General features: G+C 37.8%; 1 protein-coding gene across 1 annotated transcript in view; it reads right to left on the minus strand.

The window, feature by feature from the left end:
- Positions 1-17,954, minus strand: part of HFM1 (helicase for meiosis 1) — a 131,958-nt gene extending 114,004 nt beyond the window's left edge. The window contains exons 1-5 of the mRNA XM_060085245.1: positions 17,884-17,954; positions 10,009-10,121; positions 7,924-8,233; positions 367-632; positions 66-113 (exon numbers count right to left, since the gene is read on the minus strand). Coding sequence (XP_059941228.1) covers positions 66-113; positions 367-632; positions 7,924-8,233; positions 10,009-10,121; positions 17,884-17,954 — 808 coding nt within the window. The remainder of the gene's footprint in view (positions 1-65; positions 114-366; positions 633-7,923; positions 8,234-10,008; positions 10,122-17,883) is intronic.
- Positions 17,955-27,474: the final 9,520 nt, after the last annotated feature.

The following is a 27,474-nucleotide window of genomic DNA, read 5'->3' on the forward strand; positions in this document are numbered from 1 at the left end:
ACAAAATGTTTTAAAATTATGACTTCAAATATAATGCTGCTGTAGTAAAATAATTTAAAGGATACGGATTTCTGTGACAGCCTTCAAGGAATTGAAACCATTTTCTGTTACCCCTAAAAAAAAAATCCTACATACTTATGCATATTTTCAAACTTTTCCATAAAAGCTATTTCAATAAAATTTGTATAACTTTTTATTGAGAGCACAGTTAAAACAATATTAGATCACAGTTTAAAAGAATAATGCAATATAGTAAAGAAATTGTACATAGAGATAGCCTACTCAAATTTTTGTATCCTTACCTATGCTAAGAAATACAGACTAGACTGTACTTTTAGAAAACCAATTGAAAAAGCAAGGAATTACCTTGAACTTCATGAGGCTGGGAGGCAACTGAAAAAGATGGTCCTTTGATTATGCCTTCTCTGATTTCAGAAGCAGAAAAAGTATCACTGGCTCTAAACATATTAATGTCTGAATATTGAGGTTTCTGCTTACTATTGCTATATTTCCATGATTTCCCTTTGCTCATTTGCATTTGGACAGTTTTCACTGAGTCAATATGAGAGTCCAAGTTTACTCCATCATTGGAATAAGCACTTCCATGTATATTGTCAGATATTTTAAATAATCTGCAAAAAGAACATATTTGCATTTGTAATAGTTACTTAGAATGTGAAAAACTAGCATAAAATTGGTCCCTTTAAAAATACCTACAGATTTTGGTTTATTAGAACACAAAAGCTAATCATTCTCCTAAAGTATAAGTTGCTAAATTTACCACTGAATTATTTCTTTTCCTAACACAGATAAATCCATCTGTGGTAGCCAGCCTCTGAGATAGTTCCAATGATCCTTGTTTCCTGGTGCTCACCCCCTTTATTAGTCACCTTCCTTGAATCAGGACTGGCCTATAAGACTAGCAGAGTACTGTGGAAGGACAAGCGTGTGACATCTAAGGCTAGGTCATAAAAGATTGTCACTTCCACATGGTCTCTTGGATCACTCACTCTAAGGGGAGCTAGCAACTATATCATGAGACCACTGAAGCAACCCTATAGACAGGCCTATGTGGACAGGTACTGAGACTTCTTGTCAGTATCCAGCACCAACTTTCCAAACACTGTTCAATAATCATTTTAGTGTAAGAAATAGTTCTTTGTAAAGTTCTAAAAAACAAAGAAAGGCCATGTTATGATTGTAATTTACTATATTTGACTGATTCAAAGACAATCCATCAAAGTAATTTGTTCACAATAGCCCTAAGGGAAGAAGTGACCAATAGGGTTCCTAATACAACACTAGCACCTTATAGAATAAGTAAAAGGGTGATGTCAGGTTATCAGTCTTACAGAATTCTGTAAGGAATGACACCCAAATAAGTACTGTACAAATACAGAATACTTTCTAAATTATTTTGACTATTAATCTTAATGACAGGTTTTTGTATGAGAAAGACCAATCTTTCAAAAAACTAGAGAGAGAAATGTATTTTATTTAATTTTATTTATTTATTATTATTTTTGCAGTACGCGGGCCTCTCACTGTTGTGGCCTCTCCCGTTGCGGAGCACAAGCTCTGGACACACAGGCTCAGCGGCCATGGCTCACAGGCCTAGCCACTCCACAGCATGTGGGATCTTCCCAGACTGGGGCACGAACCCGTGTCCGCTGCATCGGCAGGCAGACTCTCAACCACTGCGCCACCAGGGAAGCCCGAGAAATGTATTTTAGAACAAACTGTGGAGTTGCATCCTCTAATGCCAGCAGTTCTATTTTTGAAGACAGAAAATTCAAAAGCAGATGGTTAGTCTTAGATAATATAATAGAATCCCATTATGAAATAGTATTGAAGACAAGGAAAACACTTATGCCACAAGATGACTCCTTGCTACATTCCGTGATATTAGTTAAAAGGACAGACTTTGGAATCAGACAAACCTGGATATAAATCCAAAGCTCCTCCACTTTCTAGCTGCATGACTTTAGAGTTTGAAATAGGTTTTTCAAACCATAAAAATATTATCCACATACTAGTTATCTAAATTCTCTGAACCTCAGATTCTTCCTAGGTCCTCTGGAACTCCCACTCCACATTCTCCATATCCTCACCTTCTTTACTGAATTTTATATTTACTTCCTGGTCTTAACAAAAATATTTATTTGTCCTGGAAAACTCTTGTTCCTTAAAAAACTCTTAAGTGGAAAAAACTGCTAACTCTCCCACATCCAATGTATTGATGGTTGAGAGTCTTCTTCTCCACCCCAAATCTACATCATTACTTTTCCACTCTCTCACAAAAGTATCTGTGCTGTCTAGCTATATCACCTTGTAACCCTCCTCATGGCATGTATCATATACCAACCTCTGGTCACTTTAGAATCTTTTCCTCTCAATCCCAAACTCTGCCATCATCTGGGTTACTTCAACACTCATGTAGACAACCCATTCGAAATCCTACCCTCTCAGTTTCTTAGGCTTTTATCTTTAGTGGCTTTCTCCCTCACATGATCTCAGTCACCTACTCTCTCACCTTAGACATTATCATTATCCAGAACTGCTCCTCCTTTCAAATCAATGATTCCGACATATCATTCTCTGAACACAACCTCCTATCCTTTTAGCTTGTTTGCTCAAGGTACGAGTGAGGTCAAAGAACAAAATTACTATAATTAATCTCCTTATTTTTTCCCAAACCATCTTCCCTTTCATTTTTCTCACATACCTTTAATGAATTTAATACCATGACCTATCTTTTCAACCACTCTCTTACCAATATTCTAAACTCCTCTTCCCCTTTAGCCTTTTATCATACTATCTTACAAATCTGCAATTCTAGATGAATCTAACTACCTATTGTTTTTTATAATTGCAGCCAGGTGGTGGAACATTACTGGAAAAAGTACAACTGTTAGGTAGATGAGTTATATTAAAATTCAAAATCATCATTTGCAAGACTGAAAAAACAAAATCAATATACAAAAATCAACTGTATTTCTATATACTTTCAATGGACAATCTGAAATTCCATTTAAAATAACATCAAAAAGAATAAAGTACTTATGAGTAAATTTAACAAAATAAGTATAAGACTTGTCCACAGAAAACCACAAAACATCTTTGAAAGAAATTAAAGAAAACCTAAATAAATGGAAAGATATCCCAGTTCATAGATTGGAAGATTTAATGATATTAAGATAGCAATAGTCATCAAGTTACCTACAGATTCAATACAATCCTTATCAAAATCCCAGCTGGCTTCTCTGCAGAAATTGACCAGCTTATCCTAAAATTCATACGAAAATGCAAATAAATCAGAATAGCAAAATCTTGAAAAAAAGGAACAAAGTTGGAGGACTCACACTTCCTGATGTAAAACTTTACTATCAATACAAAGCTACAGCAATCAAGAAAGTGTAGAATATGCCATTGTGAAAAATATCCTTATGTCAGGCATAAGGACAGACATACAGATGAATAGAATAGAATTGAGAGCATGGAAAAAAACCTTTATGTGGTATAATAGAAAATATATGTTTGGTTTTTGTTCCCAGTTCCTGGCACAGAGCTCTGGAAACCTTTGGAATTCCCTGCTTGACAGAAGTGATCTTTTGTTATTCATAATAGGTGAGGTGATGAGGTGACTCTTGTCACCTAGACAGTTTCAGGATGGGGACCGATCACCAGAAAGAACTAAACTTGATTAGAGGGTTGAGATTTTCAGCTCCACTCCCAACATCCAAGGAGGGGAGAAAGGCTGGAGATTGAGTTCAATCACCAATAGCCAATGATTTAATCAATCACGCTTATGTAATGAAACCTCCATGAATAAAAAATTCCTAAACGACAGGGGGTTCAGAGAGCTTCTAGATTGGTAACACATCAAGGTGCTGAGAGAGTGACACACTCAGAGAGGGTATGGAAGCTCTGCACATTCTTCCTCTCCATACCTTGCCTTATGCATCTCCTCCATTTGGCTGTTCCTAAGTTGTATCCTTTATAATGAACTGGTAAACATAAGTAAAGCATTTTTCTAATTCTGTGAGTAATTCTAGCAAATTATTACATCTAATGTGGGGTAGTGGGAACTCCCAAATTTGTAGTCTGCAAGACAGAAATGTCAGTAGCCTGCCACCCTATTTGTGGCTGGCTTTTCAAGTAGGGCAAGGGACTGAACCCTTAACCCATGTGGTCTGATGCTAACTCCAGGAGTTAGTATGAAAATTGAATTGAATTGTTGGACACCCACTGGTGTTGATGAATCAGTTAATTGGATGGTGTAAGAAAACCCCCAGACCTTCCATTTATGGTTGATTGATTGTCAGTGAGGGTGCCATGACATTCCATGGGGAAAGAATAGTTTTTGTTTTTGTTTTTTAACAACTGGATATATATGTGCAAAAGAATGAAGTTGGATGCCTACCTTGCACCATATTGAAAAGTTAACTCACATTGGATCATAGATCTAAATTTAAGAGCTAAATTTATAAAACTCTTAGAAGAAAATGTGGGAGTAAGTCTTTGCAAACTTGGATTAGGCAATGGTTTCTTAGATAGGACACCAAAAGTCCAATCAACATAGGACACCAAAAGTCCAGTCAAAAATTAGAAAAATTGGACTTAACTTCATTAAAATTAAAAACTTTGGGGCTGCTAAGGATACAAACAAAAAAGTGAAAAACAACACACAGAATGTGAGAAAATATTTGTAAATCATATAATTGATGAGAGATTTTTATCCAGAATAAAGAACACTTACAACTCAACAATAAAAAGACAACACAATTAAAAAAACAGGCAAAGGGGCTTCCCTGGTGGCTCAGTGGTTGAGAGTCCACCTGCTGATGCAGGGGACAGGGTTTGTGCCCCGGTCCGGGAAGATCCCACATGCCGCAGAGCGGCTGGGCCCATGAGCCATGGCCGCTGAGCCTGCGCGTCTGGAGCCTGTGCTCCGCAACGGGAGAGGCCACAACAGTGAGAGGCCCGCGTGCTGCAAAAAAAAAAGAAAAAAAAAAAAAAAAACAGGCAAAGGATTTGAATAGACATTACTCCAAAGAAGATATAAAAATAACCAATAAACACATGAAAAGTTGCCCAACATCTTTAGTCAGCAGGAATATGCAAATCAAAACCACAATAGTACACGTCACACCCACTAGTATGGCTATAATAAAAAAGACAGACAACAAGTGCTGGCAAGGATGTGGAGAAATTGGATTCCTCATATATTGCTAGTGGGACTGTTCAGTGGTATAGTTACTTTGTAAAACAATTTGGCAGTTTCTCAAAAAAGATAAATATAGAGTTACCATATGACCCAGAAATTCCACTTCTAAGTATAAATCCAAAAGAATTAAAATATATTTGACCCTTGAACAACATAGGTTTAAACTGCACCAGACCACTTATACTGGGATTTTTTTTCTTCAATAAATACTACTACGGTACTACACGATCTGAGGTTAGCTGAATCCACTGATGCAGAACTGTGGATAGAGAGGGCCAACTATAAAGTTATACTTCATTTTTTGACTTCCCAGGAGGTCAACACTCCCCTAAAAACATATACATGAGTGTTCATAGCAACATTATTCATAATAGCCAAAAAGTGGAAACAACTCAAATGTCCATCAATTGACAGATCATTAAACAAAATGTGATATACCCATTCAATGAAATATTATTTGGCCATAAAAAAGAATAAAATACTGATACATGACATAACATGGATGAACCTTGAATATGTTATGCTAAGTGAAAGAAGCCAGACACAAAAGGTCAGATATTGTATGACTCCACTTATATGAAATGTCTAGAATAAGTAAACCCACAGAAACAGAAAATGATTAGTGGTTGTCAGGGGCTAGATGGGGGAAAGAGGAATGGGGAGGGACTGTTAATGAGTATAGAGTTTCTTTTGGGGCAGCAAAAACATTTTAAAATTGGAGAGCAGTGATGGTTGCACAACTCCGTGACTACACTAAAAACCATGAACTGTACACTTCAAAATAATGAATTTTATGATATGTGAATTACATGTTAATAAAATTTATTTTTCAATTCATAGACATCAACCTCAACTGGGCCCTTTACAGTGTCCAAAAATCCTACCATTATTCTAATTAGTTGCTTTCCCATTCTCCACAATTTCTTCCACTCTTCTCATACTTGCTCAATACCCCCAGTTTTCCCCTCAAACTCCACAGATGACTTTGTCTCTTATGTCACAGAGAAAACAAAAACTGTCAACTAGATCTCTTCTGAATCCTTAACCCATACATCCAATTGTCTATTTGGACAATTTGTAAGTACCCAAAATCAACATGTCCAAATCTGTACTCACCACCTTCTCCTATTCTTCCTTTACAGTTTTCTGTATCATGAAAGAACACTATCATCCTTCATCATTCTGGCTCAAGCCAGAAACCTAGGAGTCAGGTCTCGTATCCAAACGTCATTTAAGTCCTGTGGGAATTCTATCTCCTAAATAACTTTGAACTTTCTCATTCCTGTTATCTCCGTCCTAGGTCAGGCTACTATCTTCTCTCACCTACACTAATAAAATAGCCTAAGTGACCCTTCACAATGTATTCTAGCTCTCTTCTAATTTATCATACTGGGGCCAAAATGGACATTAAATAAAAAAGAAAATCTAATTTTACTCCTCTGCTTAAAACCCAGGACCTTAGAACAACGGTTCTCAAACTTTAGTGTGCATAACAATCACCTAGAAAATTTGTTAAAAATTTGGATTCCTGGGTCCCATCCCCACCTTTATCCAGACTGTGATTCAATACATCTAAGGTAGAAACCAGGAATCCAAATTTTTAACAAGCACTCCAGGTAATTCTGATGCAGAGAGTTCATGGGCCACAGTTTAATAAGCACTGCCTTAAAAGTACAAAGTGTTTCATGGCCTACAAGACTCTGAATGACTTGGCCCCTCCATACTTTATCTCTTAGCATTCTCTCTTACTTTAAACTAAAGAAAAATTTCTAAGAATAAGCCAAGCTCTGCGTTACCTTAGTACTTTTGCACATACTATTCCTTCTGCCTGGCACACTCTCCTTCTTTATTTGCATTCAGCTTGATTCTATTCCTCCTTAATGTTAAGCTTAAATACCATTTCCTCAGGAAAGTCTTCCCTGATTGTGCAGAGCAGATTAGGACCTCATATTAACAACAGTTCTCAAACGATGGTCAAGATTCAGAGAGTTCATATGATCAAAACAATTTCCATAACACTTTTTTCCGTAATTTTAATTTATAATATGGTTAAATATCAATAGATATAACCCAAATAAGCAAAAGCTCTATGGGAATCCTCAGTAATTTTTAAGGGTAAAGGGGTCCTGAAAACAAAAAGTTTGAGAACCTCTGCTCTAACCATGTATCTCATCAAAATAATTGTGGTGCAAAAAGTATTCAATCAATTATTTTTATTTACCATCTGCCTTTCCCTAAATAAACTGTTAAGTTCTCTGAAGGCAAGAACTTATGGCTAGAATCCCACAGTTAACAGAGCGTCTAGTACATAGTAGACTCTGTTTGGTTTTTTCTTTGTTTGCTTTTTAATACTTATTTATTTATTTTGGTTGCACCAGGTCTCATTTGGGGCATGCTGGATCTTTAGTTGCAGTGTGAGGGATCTTTTAGTTGTGGTGTGTGGACTTCTTAGTTGCAGCATGTGAACTCTTAGTTGCGGCATATGTGCGGGATCTAGTTCCCCAACCAGGGATCGAACCCCAGCCCCCTGCATTGGGAGCACGGAGTCTTACCCACTGGACCACCAGGTAAGTACCTGGTAGACTCTATTTGTTGTTGATATTTTTCTCATTCAGAGTCTACCATACTTCATACGTCTGGACATACACATAAATATTCAACTTTATCATTGAATATTATTTACTTCATTTAATTACCTCTTGCAGAAGGCTGACATGCTCTCTCCTTTATCTTGTGCAAAATTAACTAACTTTGTATCATCCGGAACATTTTTCTCAAGTGCTATCTCAGTACCAGTGTGATTTTTCCATTTCTGAGAAGAACCATATGTCAGCTTGCCAGCAACATGTAAGTCATTGTTACCTGCCCCTCCAAAATTTAGATCATCTTCTTCATATTCATTAGAAGGGAAGGCAAATTGGAATTTTTGTGTTTGTGAAATATAATTTGTGTCTTCATTAGTGATCTTCAAATTTGATGGTAACATTTTTGACCTCTTTCTCTGACCTACAAAAATGGAATATTTTAATTACTACATGTTCTCCTGGAAAACAAATTTTCAAAATGATGATAGAAAAATTTAATAAAATTTTTCAAAACAGCTTACTAGGTAAATATGAAAATAACAAGATAATCTGTAATACTATATGTGATTTTGAAATACAGGTAGTTGTTACTCTTATGGTATATCATAACACTACAGGATACTCAGAAATTAGTTAAGAATTAATGAAATTAAATTTGAAATTTATATTAAACCTACATTATAAAATAGGTTTAATTTCTGACCCACAGAAATAACCATAATTATAATGTTTAAGTATTTATCTTCGACAAATGATATAATTGTATAATTATGAAGATTTAAAATTGTATATAAATAATTTATACACAAAAATACAGTAACCAATCATATAAAATGTTACTGAATAGATTCAGTATTAAAATACATGACACAATGCTTTTAAATTTATAATCTTGTTTCTAAAATTAAGACAAAGGAATGCTTTCATCAAGGTGACAGAATTTTATTTATTTTTTTTTTATTTTTGCGGTATGCGGGCCTCCCACTGTTGTGGCCTCCCCCGTTGCGGAGCACAGGCTCCGGACGCGCAGGCTCCGGACGCGCAGGCTCAGCGGCCATGGCTCACGGGCCCAGCCGCTCCGCGGCATATGGGATCCTCCCAGACCGGGGCACGAACCCGTATCCCCTGCATCGGCAGGCGGACTCTCAACCACTTGCGCCACCAGGGAGGCCCAAGGTGACAGAATTTTAAAGGTGTCTTTACAGAGACTTTATCTGAAAGGTTTGGAAGGAGTCTGGAGGCCTCATTAGGGCTTAATTTTTTTTTTTTTTTTTTTTTTTTTTTTTTGCGGTACGCGGGCCTCTCACTGTTGTGGCCTCTCCCGTTGTGGAGCACAGGCTCCGGACGCACAGGCTCAGCAGCCATGGCTCATGGGTCTAGTCGCTCCGTGGTATGTGGGATCTTCGTGGACGGGGGCACAAACCTGTGTCCCCTGCATTGGCAGGCGGACTCTCAACCACTGCGCCACCAACGAAGCCCATGGCTTAAATTTGCTTTATCATTTAGGTGTACATACTATACTACTACAAATATGTATTATATATGGGTGTGTATTCTATTATAACATATAAGAGAATTATCATATTTTATATATGTAATAATTCTACATATGATTTGGTACATACAAGAGTATATAATATGTATTTTCATATATAAAATATATAAAAATTATGAAGCTTAATAATAAAATGTACATGCATGAACCTACCACTCAATTTAAAAATCAGTTTTACCAACAATATCACATTAGACCACATATACTGTTTGTGTGTGCTTGTTTTCTAGCTTTGTAAAGATGGTAACAAACTATATATAATCTGCATCTTGTTTTTTTCACTCAATATATTTCATGAATCTGGTTTCCTAAACCAGAGGATCCTACCTTTAGTAAAGGATAAGGCAAAAACTAAATAGCACTGACAATTTTAATGGTAAGAGGAAACAAATTCACAGAGCAATATAACAGGTATGTGTGATAGTATATTTTATGCGTATAATATACATATGTGTGTATATGTAAGTATGGAGAGGGAAAATGTTTCATATTTTAAGATTTGCTAAGCACTATTTTGAATGGGTCTCTAACTTTCATTTTATTCCATTAAAATAAAAGAATTAATATTTCAATATTAGACATTTTTTACATTGACACGAGCTGAATGGGTTTGGCTTCCCAAAAAATATGTGACAATTTACCTAACAGTTTATGACTTTCTATTTCTTCCTCTAATGCTTGAGTCTCTGGAATTTCCGAAATCAGTGGAGCAGGTGGCAGAAACCAATCCAAAGATTTTTCATTGTCTGGATGGCTATATAAAATATAAAAGTATGAATATATGTTAATAAAGATATAACATCAGAAATTACGTATTTATTGAGAGGCATACAGCAGAAGCAAGAAAAACTACAATCTTGCAGCCTGTGGAACAAAAACCACATTCACAGAAAGACAGACACAATGAAAAGGCAGAGGGCTATGTACCAGATGAAGGAACAAGATAAAACCCCAGAAAAACAACTAAATGAAGTGGAGATAGGCAACCTTCCAGAAAAAGGATTCAGAATAATGATAGTGAAGATGATCCAGGACCTCGGAAAAAGAATGGAGGCAAAGATTGAGAAGATGCAAGAAATGTTTAACAAAGACCTAGAAGAATTAAAGAACAAACAGAGATGAATAATACAATAACTAAAATGAAAAATACACTAGAAGGAATCAATAGCAGAATAAATGCGGCAGAAGAACAGATAAGTGACCTGGAAGACAGAATGGTGGAATTCACTGCTGCGGAACAGAATAAAGAAAAAAGAATGAAAAGAAATGAAGACAGCCTAAGAGACCTCTGAGACAACATTAAACGCAACAACATTCGCATTATAGGGGTCCCAGAAGGAGAAGAGAGAGAGAAAGGACCTGAGAAAATATCTGAAGTGATTATAGTCAAAAACTTCCCTAACATGGGAAAGGAAATAGCCACCCAAGTCCATGAAATGCAGTGATTCCCATACAGGAGAGACCCAAGGAGAAATATGCCAAGACACATAGTAATCAAATTGGCAAAAATTAAAGACAAAGAAAAATTACTGAAAATAGCAAGGGAAAAATGACAAATAACATACAAGGGAACTCCCATAAGGTTAACAGCTGATTTCCCAGCAGAAACGCTACAAGCCAGAAAGGAGTGGCATGAAATATTTAAAGTGATGAAAGGGAAGAAACTAAAACCAAGATTACTCTGCCTAGCAAGGATCTCATTCAGATTCGATGGAGAAATCAAAAGCTTTACAGACAAGCAAAAGCTAAGAGAATTCAGCACCACCAAACCAGCTCTACAACAAGTGCTAAAGGAACTTCTCTAAGTGGGAAACGCGAGAAGAAAAGGACCTACGAAAACAAACCCAAAACAATTATGAAAATGGTAGGGCTTCCCTGGTGGCACAGTGGTTGAGAGTCCACCTGCCGATGCAGGGGACATGGATTCATGCTCCGGTCTGGGAAGATCCCACATGCCGCAGAGCGGCTTGGCCCGTGAGCCATGGCCACTGAGCCTGTACATCCGGAGCCTGTGCTCCGCAACGGGAGAGGCCACAACAGTGAGAGGCCCATTACCGCAAAAAAAAATAGAAAATGGTAATAGGAACATACATATCAATAATTACCTTAAACATGAATGGATTAAATGCTCCAACCAAAAAACACAGGCTTGCTGAATAGACACAAAAACAAGACCCATATCTATGCTATCTACAAGAGATCCACTTCAGACTCAGGGACACATACAGACTGAAAGTGAGGGGATTGAAAAAGATATTCCATGCAAATGGACATCAAAAGAAACCTGGAGTAGCAATACTCATATCAGATAAAATAGACTTTAAAATAAAGAATGTGACAAGAGACAAGGAAGGACACCTCGATACCACAACCAGACAAAGATACTACAAAAAAAGAAAATTACAGACCAATATCACTGATGAACATAGATGCAAAAATCCTCAACAAAATACTAGCAAACAGAATCAAACAAAACAACACGTTAAAAGGTTCACACACCATGATCAAGTGGGATTTATCCCAGGGATGCAAGGATTCTTAAATATACACAAATCAATCAATGTGATATACCATATTAACAAATTGAAGAAGAAAAACCATATGATCATCTCAATAGATGCAGAAAAAGCTTTTCACAAAATTCAGCACCCATTTATGATAAAAACTCTCCAAAATATGGGCATAGAGGGAACCTACCTCAACATAATAAAGGCCATGTATGACAAACCCACAGCAAACATCATTCTCAATGGTGAAAAACTGAAAGCATTTCCTCTAAGATCAGGAACAAGACAAGGCTGCCCACTCTCACCACTCTTATTCAACTTAGTTTTGGAAGTCCTAGCCATGGCAATAAGAGAAGAAAAAGAAATAAAAGGAACCCAAACTGGAAAAGAAGAAGTAAAGCTGTCACTGTTTGCAGATGACATGATACTATACATAGAGAATCCTAAAGATGCTACGAGAAAACTACTAGAGCTAATCAATGAATTCGGTAAAGTAGCAGGATACAAAATTAATGCACAGAAATCTCTTGCATTCCTGTACACTAACGATGAAAAATCTGAAAGAGAAATTAAGGAAACACTCCCAATTACCATTGCAACAAAAAGAATAAAATACCTAGGAATAAACCTACCTAGGGAGACGAAAGACCTGTATGCAGAAAATTATAAGACACTGATGAAAGAAATTAAAGATGATACAAACAGATGGAGAGATATACCATGTTCTTGGATTGGAAGAATCAATATTGTGAAAATGACTATACTACCCAAAGCAATCTACAGATTCAATGCAGTCCCTATCAAATTACCAATGGCATTTTTACAGAACTAGAACAAAAAATCTTAAAATTTGTATGGAGACACAAAAGACCCCGAACAGCCAAAGCAGTCTTGAGGGAAAAAAACGGAGCTGGATGAACCAGACTCCCTGACTTCGGACTATACTACAAAGCTACAGTAATCCAGACAATATGGTACTGGCACAAAAACAGAAACATAGATCATTGGAACAGGATAGAGAGCCCAGAGATAAACCCACGCACCTATAGTCAACTAATCTATGACAAAGGAGGCAAGGATATACAATGGAGAAAAGACAGTCTCTTCAATAAGTGGTGCTGGGAAAACTGGACAGCTACATGTAAAAGAATAAAATTAGAACACTCCCTAACACCATACACAAAAGTAAACTCAAAATGGATTAGAGACCTAAATGTAAGACCAGACACTATAAAACTCTTAGAGGAAAACACAGGAAGAACACTCTGACATAAATCACAGCAAGATCTTTTTTGATCCACCTCCTAAAGTAATGGAAATAAAAACAAAAATAAACAAATTGGACCTAATGAAACTTAAATGCTTTTGCACAGCAAAGGAAACCATAAACAAGATGAAAAGACAATCCTCAGAATGGGAGAAAATATTTGCAAACGAATCAACAGACAAAGGATTAATCTCCCAAACATATAAATAGCTCCTGCAGCTCAATATTAAAAAAACAAACAACCCAATCCAAAAATGGGCCAAAGACCTAAATAGACATATCTCCAAAGAAGACATACAGATGGCCAAGAAACACATGAAAAGCTGCTCAACATCACTAATTATTAGAGAAATGCAAATCAAAACTACAATGAGGTATTACCTCACAGCAGTTAGAATGGGCATCATCAGAAAATCTACAAACAACAAATGCTGGAGAGGGTGTGGAGAAAAGGGAACCCTCTTGCACTGTTGGTGGGAATGTAAATTGATACAGCCACTATGGAGAACAGTATGGAGGTTTCTTAAAAAACTAAAAATAAAATTACCATATGACCCAGCAATCCCACTACTGGGCATGTACCCAGAGAAAACCATAATTCAATAAAACACATGCACCCCAATGTTCATTGCAGCACTATTTACAATAGCCAGGTCATGGAAGCAATCTAGATGCCCATCAACAGATGAATGGATAAAGAAGATGTGGTCCATATATACCATGGACTATTACTCAGCCATAAAAAGGAATGAAATTGGGTCATTTGTAGAGACGTGGATGAATCTAGAGACTGTCATACAGAGTGAAGTAAGTCAGAAAGAGTAAAACAAATATCGTAGATTAACGCATATATGTGGAACCTAGAAAAATGGTACAGATGAACCGGTTTGCAGGGCAGAAATTGAGACACAGATGTAGAGAACAAACATATGGACACCAAGGGGGGAAAGTGGTGGGGGGATGGGGGTGGTGGTGGGATGAACTGGGAGATTGGGACTGACATGTATACACTAATGTGTATAAAATGGATGACTAATAACCTGCTGTATAAAAAGGTAAATAAAATTCAAAAATTCAGAAGAAAAAGATTTACACAGCCTATGAACAAATAAATGTATTCATGGCCTACCTTAAATGTTTTGTAATACCTCTCCATATGTGTTTTTTAAAATGTGAATTCTCAGAGCCATAAAAACTAAAATAAAATAATTTTATTTAAGAAAAAAAAGAAACTATGTATTTATTAATGAAACATTACTCAATTACAGACTCTTAAACTTAATATACTACCTTTCTGCGGTGACTTTGACTTATCCCTATATAGCAGCATTCTTTTTTTCCTTGTGTGTCATGTGATTAATGACACTGCTATGCGAGATATGCTACCTAAATAATGGCTATAACTCCATTTTCTTTTCTCCAATTCAAATGCTTGTGACAGGAATCTTAAATCTGCTCCAATATGAAAAAGAAAGTAGTAAATCATTCTGAAACTTTAGCATCTTAACCAACACAAGTAACAAATTACTGATGATACACCTGACATCTCATCATGGGTCACAAGTGTATAAATGACACCAGTATTGGTATTCTAGAGTACTCCTAAAACATTATTACAAATTAATGTCTTAACCCAAATATTCTTGGTCCAGAACCATCTATAACCACGGAATATCCAAGAAAACAGTTGAAACTGACAATCACTTTGTAAACCTACAGTAATTGATGAGATTTTTGTCACCCTGTTTGCATTGTTAACTACCGTTCCTTATCTTTCAGCTGCGATCCTATTAATAGATAATGTTTTAATGTTTCCTTTCCAACCAAAGTTGGCTTGTCCTTAATTAGAAGAAAAAGATAAGTGTTAGGTAACAAAATAAAGTTGAGGAGAATACCACATAAACTGTCTAAGCCAAGTCCCAAGGATTTTATGATTTTTTCTTCTCTCTTTATTTAGGATTTTAAACTCCCAGAAGTGAGAGGCCCAGTCTTTCAATTTTCTGCCTCTCACAGCTCCTCAAACATAGCTACTACAGCTCTATTTTCTAAATCAAAAATCTGCAACACATCACCTGACAATGTCTGACAGATTGTCTGACAATACACCAAAGCAACTGAAATTTAGGACTATGTCACAGAGTCCCCAAGATCACCGCCAGGGTCAATGATTCCCTAGGACAACTTACAGGACTCAGCATATAGTCCTACTGATGACTGTGGGGTGAAGTCCAGGGGAAACCAGGCACAAGCTTCCAAAGGTCCCCTCCCACTAGAGTAACACAAGATGTGCTTAATTCCCCCAAAAACAAGTTGTGACAACACACATGAAATGTCGCCAACAAAGGAAGTCATTAGAAACTTAATGCCCAGGGTTTTTATTGAGGGCTACTCATGTAGGCATCCCTCTCTGGCACATACCTAAATTCCAGATTCCCAGAAGAGCAGATGTTCATTATAAACCCCCCCCCCTTTTTTTTTTTTTTTTTGCGGTGCGCAGGCCTCTCACTGTTGTGGACGCTCCCGTTGCGGAGCACAGGCTCCGGATGCACAGGCTCAGCGGCCATGGCTCACGGGCCTAGCCACTCCACGGCATGTGGGATCTTTCCGGACCAGGGCATGAACCCGTGTCCCCTGCATTGGCAGACGGACTCTCAACCACTGCGCCACCAGGGAAGCCCTAAACCACATTATTTTTATAAACAGTTTTTACACAGTGAGCCAATTTATCAGTTAACGGTAGGAATCTTCCTAAAATCCAAGTTCTCAGACTCCAGCCAGAGGCCAACCTTACAAGTAGGCCTTTTCAAAGATAGTGGTTTGGGCCTGGTATATTAACTCTTTTCTGCACAGAGACTATTCCTGAAAATCCAAGAAAGATGTTAACAAGATACAAAAAGCACACATCTAGCTCTCTATTCAGCCTCCCCATAAAATCAAATCTTCTTTGATTTCTGTATTTTCCAGAGGTGTCATCATTCTCCCCATCACCCAGAATCCAAACCATAGTACAGTCTTTTACCCACTATATCCAGACACATACTGTCTCTTATTGCATCTTCCTGATAAAGCTTCTTGAATACATCGCTTCCTTGTATTTCCATTAGCACTATCCTAATCAAGGCTCTAAGCAACTTATGTCTGATTGAGAACAATAGTGTTTTAATTGACCTCACTGCCTCTGGGCTTTCTCTCTATATTTCATATACTCCTATCACATTAATTTGGAATTGTTTTCATGTTATTCCATTCAAAATCCTTCAATGGCTTCTAAATAACACCAAACTTTCTAGAGGCCTTAGGTCATGTTACAGTTTCAATTCTCCTACATGTCCCTTATAGTACAGACCAAAGTGAACTACTTGTATACCAAACAGATAATACATTCTGTCCCTCCTTATCTTTGTTCAAAACTATTTTCTTTATTTGGCTTACCCCTATACCCGACACTACCCCTATATCCAACTATAGAAGTTCAACTGTTTTTTTTTCATTCATTAATCAATTCAACAATTATTTACTGAGTACTATGTGCCAGGCATTGTTTTAGGCAGCAGAGCGTATGCTCACTCAAAATCCATTTCTAATCTTACATTCACAAAATCAGGGAACTAGATCCCACATGTATGCTGCAACTAAGAGTCCGTATACCACAGCAAATGAGCCCACGTGCCACAACTAAGGAGCCTGCCTGCCGCAATTAAGACCCGGTGCAACCAAATAAATAAATAAATACTTTTTTTAAAAAAAGAATTATCCAGTCCTTCAAGGCCTGAAGTCTCCCCCAACTACCATAAAGCCTGACCTAAACAGTCTGGCCCAAGTCTCTCTCCAAATCTGAAATTTCTTTGCATGAATATATGCTTATAATTTGCTCTGCACTTTTTTTTTTGTATTGTTAGAAGAGCAACCATATGTTCCAAATTTGCCCAGGTCAGTCTTGATTAACACCTGTTGCTTCATTTGGCTGCACTCTTTCACTCTCAAAAGTGTCCCAGTCTGAATTACATGGTCACATTATTTACGAATGACCTTTCTATATGTGTATTTAACCTCAAATAGGCTTTAAGTTTTTTAAAGTAAAAGTCTGTTTCATTCTTTTTATATCCCTTTCAGCATTCAGTCAATATTTGAATTAATATTTGAATGAATGGAAGAATAAACGAAGCAGTAAATAATTTACTCAATGCTTCATTAAAAAGGGTAATACGATAGAACAAATACATAGAAAACTTAGAATTAAAGTGATTCACATGTGAAAATCCATAAAAGCCAGTATTTAACAGACTCCCTATTCCCCATTCATATTTCCTTTGGTACCACATCTTTATTTCCACCCCTACTTCCTGCCTGCACTGAATCTGCCTATCACACTTGGCCTTTGGCACACTGCCCTTTCTGTTTCCAAAAGGTGCCATCATCACTCCTTGTCCTGAGCTACTCTTTGACTATTACTTTCAGTCTTTACTTTAGCCAAAAAATAATCTGAACAAACCAGAAATGCAAATGAATGAAAGCCAAATAGACAAGAATCTACTCTGTTTTTAAAATTGTAACATGCAACATGTTAAACTTCAGTTACTCCTTTATATCTGAATTCCATGTTTACCAAGCATATACCTGAAATATCATTCTGTTGATCCCTCATTTTTTATTTATAAATTTACCAGAGAGAAAACTAAAATGCCTTAAAAATCAAAAGCACTTAAGCAATATACTGTTATCATTCTTTAAAGCAGACTTACTTTTCAGCTTCATCTGTTTTGTCAAAAAACAAATTATCCAAGGAAAACAAGGAGTCATTTGATTTCAGCATTGTTAAAAACTGGGCTTTGTCACAAATCTAAAAAATAACCAAAAAAAAGTAGTTTATATTCTATTTACAAAGATGTAGAAACAAAATTTCTGGATCCATAAACTATAATCATTAATTTCCCAAAATAACCACAGATAGCCTTTCAGCAACATCTTTTGTAACTTCCTCCAAAGTGCTTAAATATTCAAATACATTATTCTCTGTTCTCCACTCATTCATACATATTCACATATGTACCTCTCTCCATTCTGCACCAACGCTTAAGAGTGTGTTTTCATCCATTCTCCACCTGACAAATTCCTACCCATTCTTAATGGCACAGGTCAAATGCCATTTCTTCTTCAAAGGTTTCTCTGAATTACCCAAAAGCAGAATTAATGGCTCTTTTCGGGCTCCTAAAATACTTTATTCATACCATTATTTTTGAGTTATGATAGTGTATTTTATTGTGAATGTGTGTGTTTCTAACAATATACTGTGTACATATGCAGGGATTTCCTTCAAAATCAAGGGACAGAGTAGATTTGCTTCAAAATAAAGAGAGAAATGTTGAGGGTTATTGATGAAACAAGATTGGCAATGAGTTGATAATTGCTAAAGCTACATAATAGGTACGTGGAGTTCCTCAATGTTTATTTTTATATATGTTTGAATTTATCAAAATAAACAAATTTACTAGTTTAACATATATATGTATGTTTACATTATATTACATAACATATATATAAATGTTTACATTCCTTTTTAAAAAGATAATTTTTACATCCAAAGATGTTATCTAAATGTAAAGGATAAAAACACTCAGCACTGGCTACCTGGGAATATAGCAAAAATCTAGTGCTGAACAAAGCCTCAAATTTAACAGGAGACAGTAGAACTATTTCTACAGATACATACATTGTAATTCTTCCCCCTGCACATCAACACTACATCTCAACTTTTTTCTAATTTCTGAAACATGATATAAGATTCTATATGACAAAACATGAAATCAGACGCACATACCATAAAATATAAAATCACATTTCTATTTATTCTGTGATAGTTAATACATTGCAAAGCTTTCCTTAGGATGGAAACTAAAATCAGACACTATATGAGCGCCATCTCGTGGAGAAATCCATATTACCAACTCAGAGCAGTGTGTGTGTATGTATGTTTGTATGTAGGTATGTACCTATTTATTGATCGATTGATTGATTGCTGCACCAGGGAAGTCCAGTCCCTTCAATTTTGAGTCCTCCCTGATGTGATAGTGAAACACACGTGGAAGTATGTGGGGGAAAGAGGAACGCTTCCACATGCACCCCTTGACAAAATGCTACTAACAAGAGGGCTAAATTTGATTACATTAGGACTGTTCTTACTTTATCAGAATACTGTGGGGTTTTTCATTGGTTTAGTTATTGGGCTTTTCCCCTTTCCACCTGTTTAGCTGAGTTGTCCTCTTCATTCTTCTCAATTTATTAATCGCTTAGTCACCAACAAAAAGAAACAGTAAAGTTGAAACAAATTAGCCTGGTTCTATAAACGTCTAAAACAACTTAATTATGTGGACAATAGAAGCCTAGGATAACAGGGTGGGAGGCAGAAGGGAGTCACTCAGAAATTGCTAACTGGAGTCTTTAACAACTTATTTAAGTAAAGAATTTCAGAAGCTGAAAACAATTACCCGATAAAGTATAAATAAAAATGCCAATCATGTTTCTATATTATCCAAAAAGTAACAAATAAAATATTCCCTTTCTAGTCTTAGGAAAATTATATAATTTTAAACAACAAAAAGAGTTTTCCAAATTAAAACACTCCAGACCACTTTTATATGGTACCTCAGAATTTAAGTAGAAACTCTTAAGGCTGACACGCACATGTTTGAACTCTGTATTCTAAAAGAAGCTGCAAACAAAACAATAAAACTGCAAATTAAAAATATTTCTTTCCGAAAAAAATTATTTCATAAATTAATCTAAAAACCTCCTATATAAACAGCAAATATTTTCAAGAGAACTTTTGATTTGACTCCTAGTTCTGGTATAAAAGAGGATATAACTTGTCTGGGTCCAGAATAAAAACACTATGTATATATTTTAGTTCTGATGCAGTCCTGCGAAAGAAAACCTCCTTTATCTAAAATACTCCATCCCCACACTTTGCATTATTTTTCTTCACAGCACTAATTTATAACTGTTCAGTTGTTTATCTTTCTCCCTGTAGAGGAAGCAGGGGCTTTTTACTCATTAATGTATTCCTATAACCCAAAACAGTGCCTGATACATAGCAGATGGTCCATAACAATTCACTGTGGAATAAATACATTAGCAATTTTCAGTTTATAAAAATAATTTTTAATAAAAATAATTTTCCATCAATTCTGAGGCTTAAAATTTTACCCTCCAATCTTTAATATTCAGTTTAAAAATGAGATTTGTTTTTCTCATTCAGGATTCACATAATCAGATCATGAAGGTTCTAAAAGACCGTGGGATTCGGCACTTGAATTATGTAAATAAATATATTTTTCTAAACATAGGTCCTACAAGGGACGTTACCATATTTCAATATGAGTTTGTTATTGTAGGAGATGATAGATTTTGGATTAATTAATTTTAAGTTTTAGGTTTAGAGTCAGATTTTCTAAGTTTCCACATTAGATTACTCTTTACAAAGTTCTAGTTTCAGCATGTGGTATAAAATTATGTTTTCTTTTTTTAAGTGCTTGCTTCTGCTCTAACTAATAACTCTTAAAATATTTAAACTGTTTCTGTAACTACATAATTTGTTGATTGTTGAAATGACCTGCACCTTACCTAATTATTTTAGTGACAATTTAGCATCTTCTTACCTTCTATAATCCTTATTGTATAAGATGTTCAGATCTATTAGTTATCTCTTACAATTTTTACTCTCAGAAATATACTTACTTCTAAAGTGCAGAAACCCAGATACGAAATATTGATTTGCCAGAAACCGGTAATCAGTGAAGACTCAGACCAACATTCACTGGAAAAACCAACCATCACAAATGACTGCAGGGAATTTGACAAAGTAAGAGAATGAACGTGGGAACAAATTAATACCCCGAGTCTCGGCCGAGAGGTCCTTACAGTTGGAGCGCCTGATCTCCACCACGTCCCCGGGGGACCCACGGGGCCGGGAAGTTCCAGCAGGAACCGAATCTGGGTCTGAAGAAAAAAATACCCCCGTGATGTTCCCTAAATCCGAGAACGCCCACCCCAGACTCGCGGGCGCAGGGTGGAAGACTTCCGGCCGGGTGAGTGGCCGAGACCTGAGCGCGGGCGCCGGCACCGGGCCCGCGGGGCTGCAGGTCGCGTCGCTGTGGACACGCGGCTACACGCGCGCTGGCCACCAGCTCCCGCCCCGGGAGGGAAACACACTTGGAAGTAAACATGGGGGGCTCCAGGAGCCATCAAAGCAAAAGAGTGCGCCAGCCGGCCCCTCAAGAGGCGGAGCCGCCTCAGGCCTCGCCCGCCCCTTCTGACGCGAAGGCGGCTAAGGAGCCGCGCGGGCTGGGGTCGCTGTCGGGGTCGCGCCGGCGGTCCTACACCTCGCCGCGCCCGTCGGCTGTCGCCCGACACTCTGCTGGGAAGCTCAACCACTTCCCCACGGCCACCCTGACCCCTCTCCCCGCGGGGTCCCCGTTCTCCCGTCCCTTCCTCCCTGTGAGACGCAACGGGCCCCAGTCCCCACCTTCCCCAGCTGCCGTCCCAGCTGCCCGCTCTCCCCTTCCCGCCGGCCCTCAGAGCCGAGCACCTATTCACCGGTCTCCGGAGGACCCCCAGCCTGGCTAAGCCGAGCTCCAAGCAATGGATCGCCAGGGCCCCCAACCTTCCCTCCTCTCCTTCTTTTCTCCAGAAGTTTCTAATTCCTTTTTAATATATGGCTCTCAGGATACTGTGGCTTATTCTTATTGAATAGAAATCTTAATCCTTCCCCCAGCTCTTGGTAACTCTACTTTCCCTCCTGAAGAATTTGCTTATCCTACGTACCTCATATAAGTGAACTCACAGTATTGTCCTGTGTCTGGTTTACGTCATTTAGCATAATGTTTGCAAAGCTCATCCATGTTGTCGCAAGTATCAGAGTTTCATTCCTTTTTAAGGCTGTGTATTCCATTTGTATGTGTATACCACATTTTGTTTATCCCTTCAGCCACGGATGAACATTTGTGTTGTTTCCAACCTTTTAGCTATTGTGAATAAATGCAGCTATAAAAATTGTAAAAATCTGTTCTGGAACTTATGGCTACCAGGGGGGAAGGGTGGAGGGAAGGAATAGTTACGGAGTTTGGGATTGATATGTACCTACTGCTGTATTTTAAATGGATAACCAACAAGGACCTACTGTATAGCACAGGGAGCTCTGCTCAATATTATGTAACAACCTAAATGGGAAAAGAATTTGAAAAAGAATAGATGCACGTATATGTATAACTGAATCACTTTGCTGTACACCTGAAATCAACACAACATTGTTAATCAACTATACTCCGATACAAAATAATTTTTTTTTTTTTTTTTTTTTTTTTTTTTTTTTTTTTTTGCGGTACGCGGGCCTCTCACTGTTGTGGCCTCTTCCGTTGCGGAGCACAGGCTCCGGACGCGCAAGCTCAGCGGCCATGGCTCACGGGCCTAGCCACTCTGCGGCATGTGGGATCTTCCCGGACCGGGGCACGAACCCGTGTCCCCTGCATCAGCAGGCGGACTCTCAACCACTGCGCCACCAAGGAAGCACCCAAAATAAAAAGGTTTTAAAAAATAAATTAAAAACATCTGAAGCAGAAAAAAAAAAATCTGTTCTCAGTCCCTACGTTCAATTATTTAGATAAATACCTAGGAGTGGAATTGCTGGGTCATATGATAACTCTAATTTTTTAAAAACAACCAAACTGTCTTCCACAGTTAGTATACCACTTTACAGTCACACTAATAATGCAGAAGCATTCCAATTTCTCCACTTCCTTGTCAACACTTGTTATTTTCTATCTTTTACAAATTTTAGTCATCCTAGCAGATGTGAAGTGGTATCTTATTTATTATGGTTTTGATTTGCATTTCCCTAAGGACTAATGATGTTGAGCATCTTTTCATGTGCTTAATGGTTATTTTAATATCTTTTGAGGGAAATATCTATTCAAGTCCTCTGCCAATTTTTTGTGTTATTTATTATTTTTTTATTGATTATTATCTTTTTATTATATATTTTTAAAAATATTCTGGATATTAATCTTTATCAGATTTATGATTTACAGGTATTTTCTCCCATTTAGTAGTTTTTCTTTTTGCTCTCTTGACAGTATCATTTGATGCACAAAAGTTTTTAATTTTGGTGAAGTCCAATTCATCTTTTTACTTTTGTCACCTGTACTTTTCATGTCATATCCATGAAGTCACTGCCAAATTCCAATATCATGAAGATTTACTCCAATGTTTTCCTCTAAGAGATTTACAGTTTTAGCTCTTAAGTTTACATCTTTGATCCATTTTGGGCATGCCATGGACTAACAAGGTGTATTTATTTCAAATAAAGGTGGGGGGTGTTGTCAAAATATAGTTTCTTGAAAGACTGGAAGAGCTTGAAAGACAAATAATAGGTATTCATGACACAGGAGGAAGATAGTTTTCTGCTGATACAACTGATGCCATAGGTTCTGTCTCATAAATTCAGCATAATCAAAACTTTTCTCTACTTTGTAACCTCCACTCTTTTTAAACTCTGATCAGGAGGAACTGATATTGAAATATTGGTGCTGATGGCTTTAGAGAAGCAGGAACCAAGACATGATGTAGTTTCAGGACTGTTTTTCTCTGGATGACAGCTGTGTTGTTGTCAGACTTGGAAAAGAAAAAGTAAGTCCATTTGGGAGACTCTGAAAATTGTACAGTTAATATCTGAGAAAATAAAAAGAAAGAAAAGAAATCAGGTCTGGTATGATGGGATTCTTGGGCGGAAAGAAAAATTTAGAGGGTTATGCACAATTGTGTGTGGAAGAGTCCAGTGCTATCTATACATTTAGTAGATGCTTAAATAGAAAAAGGATGAATGAATGAAAATCAAAGGTTAATTGTTCTTTGGGGAAGGATTTAGTAAGTCTCTATGTAACCAAGAAAATAAAAGACAAATGTTAATTAGAAAGTAATTCCTTGAGTTCCAGCTTCTAAGGAGTATGTTTAATGATGACACAGAAGAGACTAGTACCCATATTTTGGGAGATCCATTTGCTTGTTTTTAGGCAGAAGTTGACTTCTTCAGCCAAAATGAATTTAAAGTATCTTCTGTTCTCCAAAGCCAAGAAAGTTGATTTTAATGAGACTGCCAGATAGGGTGCTCCAGTTAGACCCAGACCCCAGCCACAGCTAGCCAGAGTGTATTATTACAAAGAATATAAGCCTTCCATAGAAATTAGTCGAGAAAGACTCAATATTCAATGGCTGTTTTTTGCGTAATTATGTAAGTAGAGTCTAAAATGTGGTAACACAAACCCTGAAGTAAGAAGCAAACATCCCAGAACAGCAGCTTTGGGACAAATAGCAGTATTCCACACTGGAATAGAATTATTTCCTAATTAAAAATTAAAACCAGTTTCTTCAGAATGAGTAAATGGGAGAGGGATAACCAGTGCGCATTCTCTATGGGTAGTTGTACTTAGATTTGTGTAACAAATTGAACAAATTCTTCTACCATTATTATAAAGTCCCAGCATAAATAGGAATTAACACATTCCTTCAGATGGTTAGTATCTGAAGGAGGTAGGCTTCACCTGACTGTTACAATCAAGATTCTGGCATCCAGCATCTTATGTAAGACCATCTTAATGAAACATGGGCTATATTACATCTACAAAAAGATTCTTTGAGGGAACTTTTAAAAGCCACTGACAGACATTTTAAAAGATATCTAAATATCAGGGATCAGAGTATAAAACAGATTTTAAGAATAGGCATTTTTTTTATCAAAGACAAAAGAGTAATTGGCAAGATCTCACAGTAATATGATCAAAGATTAAGTTGTTTACATATTACTTAGAAATAAAATCATTTCTAGAGGTGATATAATTTTGTATCACCATTGTATCATAATTGCAAATAAAGAGATTTTCAGTGTTATAAGTAACCAGTTAAGATACTAGACAGGTTGGGATACGGACAGAATAACAGGAATAAGAAACACCGTGAAGAAACAATAATAATGCATCTGCCTAGAATCCTTCCCAGGAAGTGGGAGAGAGTGGTGAGAGACGTTATTACAACTGGCAGGTAATTACTCATTTGTGATATATATTGAGTTAGAATGCATTTAAGCATGGGTTATCTCATGTTTAAATATGTCAAAGCATTGAGAAAGCACAGGGCATGTAATAGCGTATATTTTAACATTTTTGGTGATCCCTGGAACAAAGCTGGGAGTGCTGCATCCATGTCTGCCCAGAGTCTGAAGCCACCACAAAGAGAAATAGACACATCAGTTTTCTCACAACAACTGCCACCATTACTAATCACCAGAGAAGGGAAAGGGCTAAATCTGAAGATGTTCTTTGGCAATTCTGGCTGTTCTTGTCTGCTTCCAGGCCTGAGAACATGAGATAACTTTCTGGAGGAAGGGTGGGCATGTTGAAGTGCACAAAGAATAAAAGTAGCTTACTGCTAAGGTTAAGACCCCCCTCACCCCCAGTACTAGGCACAGGAGAAAGACTCATTCACATCCGGGGAGCAGCAGACTCAGAACGAAGCAGCAAGAGAAGCTGTGGGGACCAGGCTGTGGAGGAGAGGCAGCTAAGCAATGCTCACAGACCGTTCCCAGGGCCTGGTGCCGCTAAGCCTTCCAGAATGGAAGGTCCCTCCTTGGTAGGTCCCTGCTGGCCTCGGAACAGCACACTGCCCAAACACAGGCAGGGATATGAGCAACAGAACTGTCACCGTGGCTGCAGTGGCAGCCTAAGTAGGAGCTGCGAAATCAGCCAGGAAATTGTGCCTATGATAGTTAATAGGACTGATTGCTAAAGCCAGGAGAGTTTATGAAGCCCCTTCTTCGAGTTGTCAGCTGGGAAACACTTGGGTAGGGAGTGTTAGAGGAGCTGGGATTCCAACAATTAGGAGGTATGGTTTCAAAGTAATAACTTGCTTTGTTGTCTTTGGTGGGGAAAAAGTCACCTGCATTATTACGTTGCTTTAACTAACTCAGCTTAGTGGCCTATGAAACACCAGTGTCACAACAAAATGTATATAGCACTCTACAGCAGCAGTCCCCAACCTTTTTAGCACCAGGAACCGGTCTCACGGAAGACAGTTTTTCCACGGACCAGGGTGGGGGGTGGTTTCGGAATGATTCAAGTGCATTACATTTATTGTGCACTTTATTTCTATTATCATTACATTGTAATATATAATGAAATAATTATACAACTCACCAAAATGCAGAATCAGTGGGAGCCCTGAGCTTGTTTTCACTTGATTCTCACTGATAAGGCTTTGATATGAGTCTGCAAGCAATTGATTTATTATGGTCTCTGTGCAGTCAGACCTTTCTGCAAGTGATAATCTGTATTTGCAGCCACTCCCCAGCACTAGCATCACCGCCTTGGCTCCACTTCAGATCATCAGGCATTAGATTCTCATAAGGAGCGTGCAACATAGATCCCTTGCATGCACAGTTCACAGGAGGGTTCGCGCTCCTATGAGAATCTAATGCCACCGCTGATCTGACAGGAGGCGGAGCTCAGGCGGTAATGTGAGTGATGGGGAGCGGCTGTAAATACAGATGAAGATTCACTCGCTTGCCTGTCACTCACCTCCTGTTATGTGACCCGGTTCCTAGCAGGCCATGGCCCAGGTACCAGTCCACGGTCCAGGGGTTTGGGACCCCTGCTCTACAGTTTACAAACATTTGTTCATTTGATGTATGGTCAAAATGTCTAAGAACTCACACAAATAGTGTGTGTGCATGTCTGAGTGAGGGTGTGAGAGAGTAGATGCATTGTCTGTGTGTATTATGGGGAGAACAAGAGAATCGAGTGGGCCCAGAGTCGATGGAGAAAAAATTACATATTTAAGCAGAAGGAACATTGTCCTTCCGCTTAGTGTGGTGTGGGTTAAAGCAAGCCCAGGTGAAACCATTCTGGCCAAGAACATATTCCAAAAGGTGAAGACTGTGGACTTAAGAAAATACATGGAGGGCTTCCCCGGTGGTGCAGTGGTTAAGAATCCACCTGCCAATGGAGGGGACACAGGTTTGAGCCCTGGTCTGGGAAGATCCCATATGCCGTGGAGCAACAAAGCCCGTGAGCCACAACTACTGAGCCCACGTGCCACAGCTACTGAAGCCCGTGTGCTTAGAGCCCATGCTCTGCAACAAGAGAAGACACCACAATGACAAGCCCGCACACCTCAATGAAGAGTAGCCCCCACTCACCGCAACTAGAGAAAGCCTGCATGCAGCAACAAAGACCCAACACAGCCAAAAATAAATAAATAAATAAAATAAATTTATATATATATATATAAAG

The sequence above is a fragment of the Mesoplodon densirostris genome, chromosome 2, assembly GCF_025265405.1.
Source record: "Mesoplodon densirostris isolate mMesDen1 chromosome 2, mMesDen1 primary haplotype, whole genome shotgun sequence".
NCBI classification, from domain to species: domain Eukaryota; kingdom Metazoa; phylum Chordata; class Mammalia; order Artiodactyla; family Ziphiidae; genus Mesoplodon; species Mesoplodon densirostris.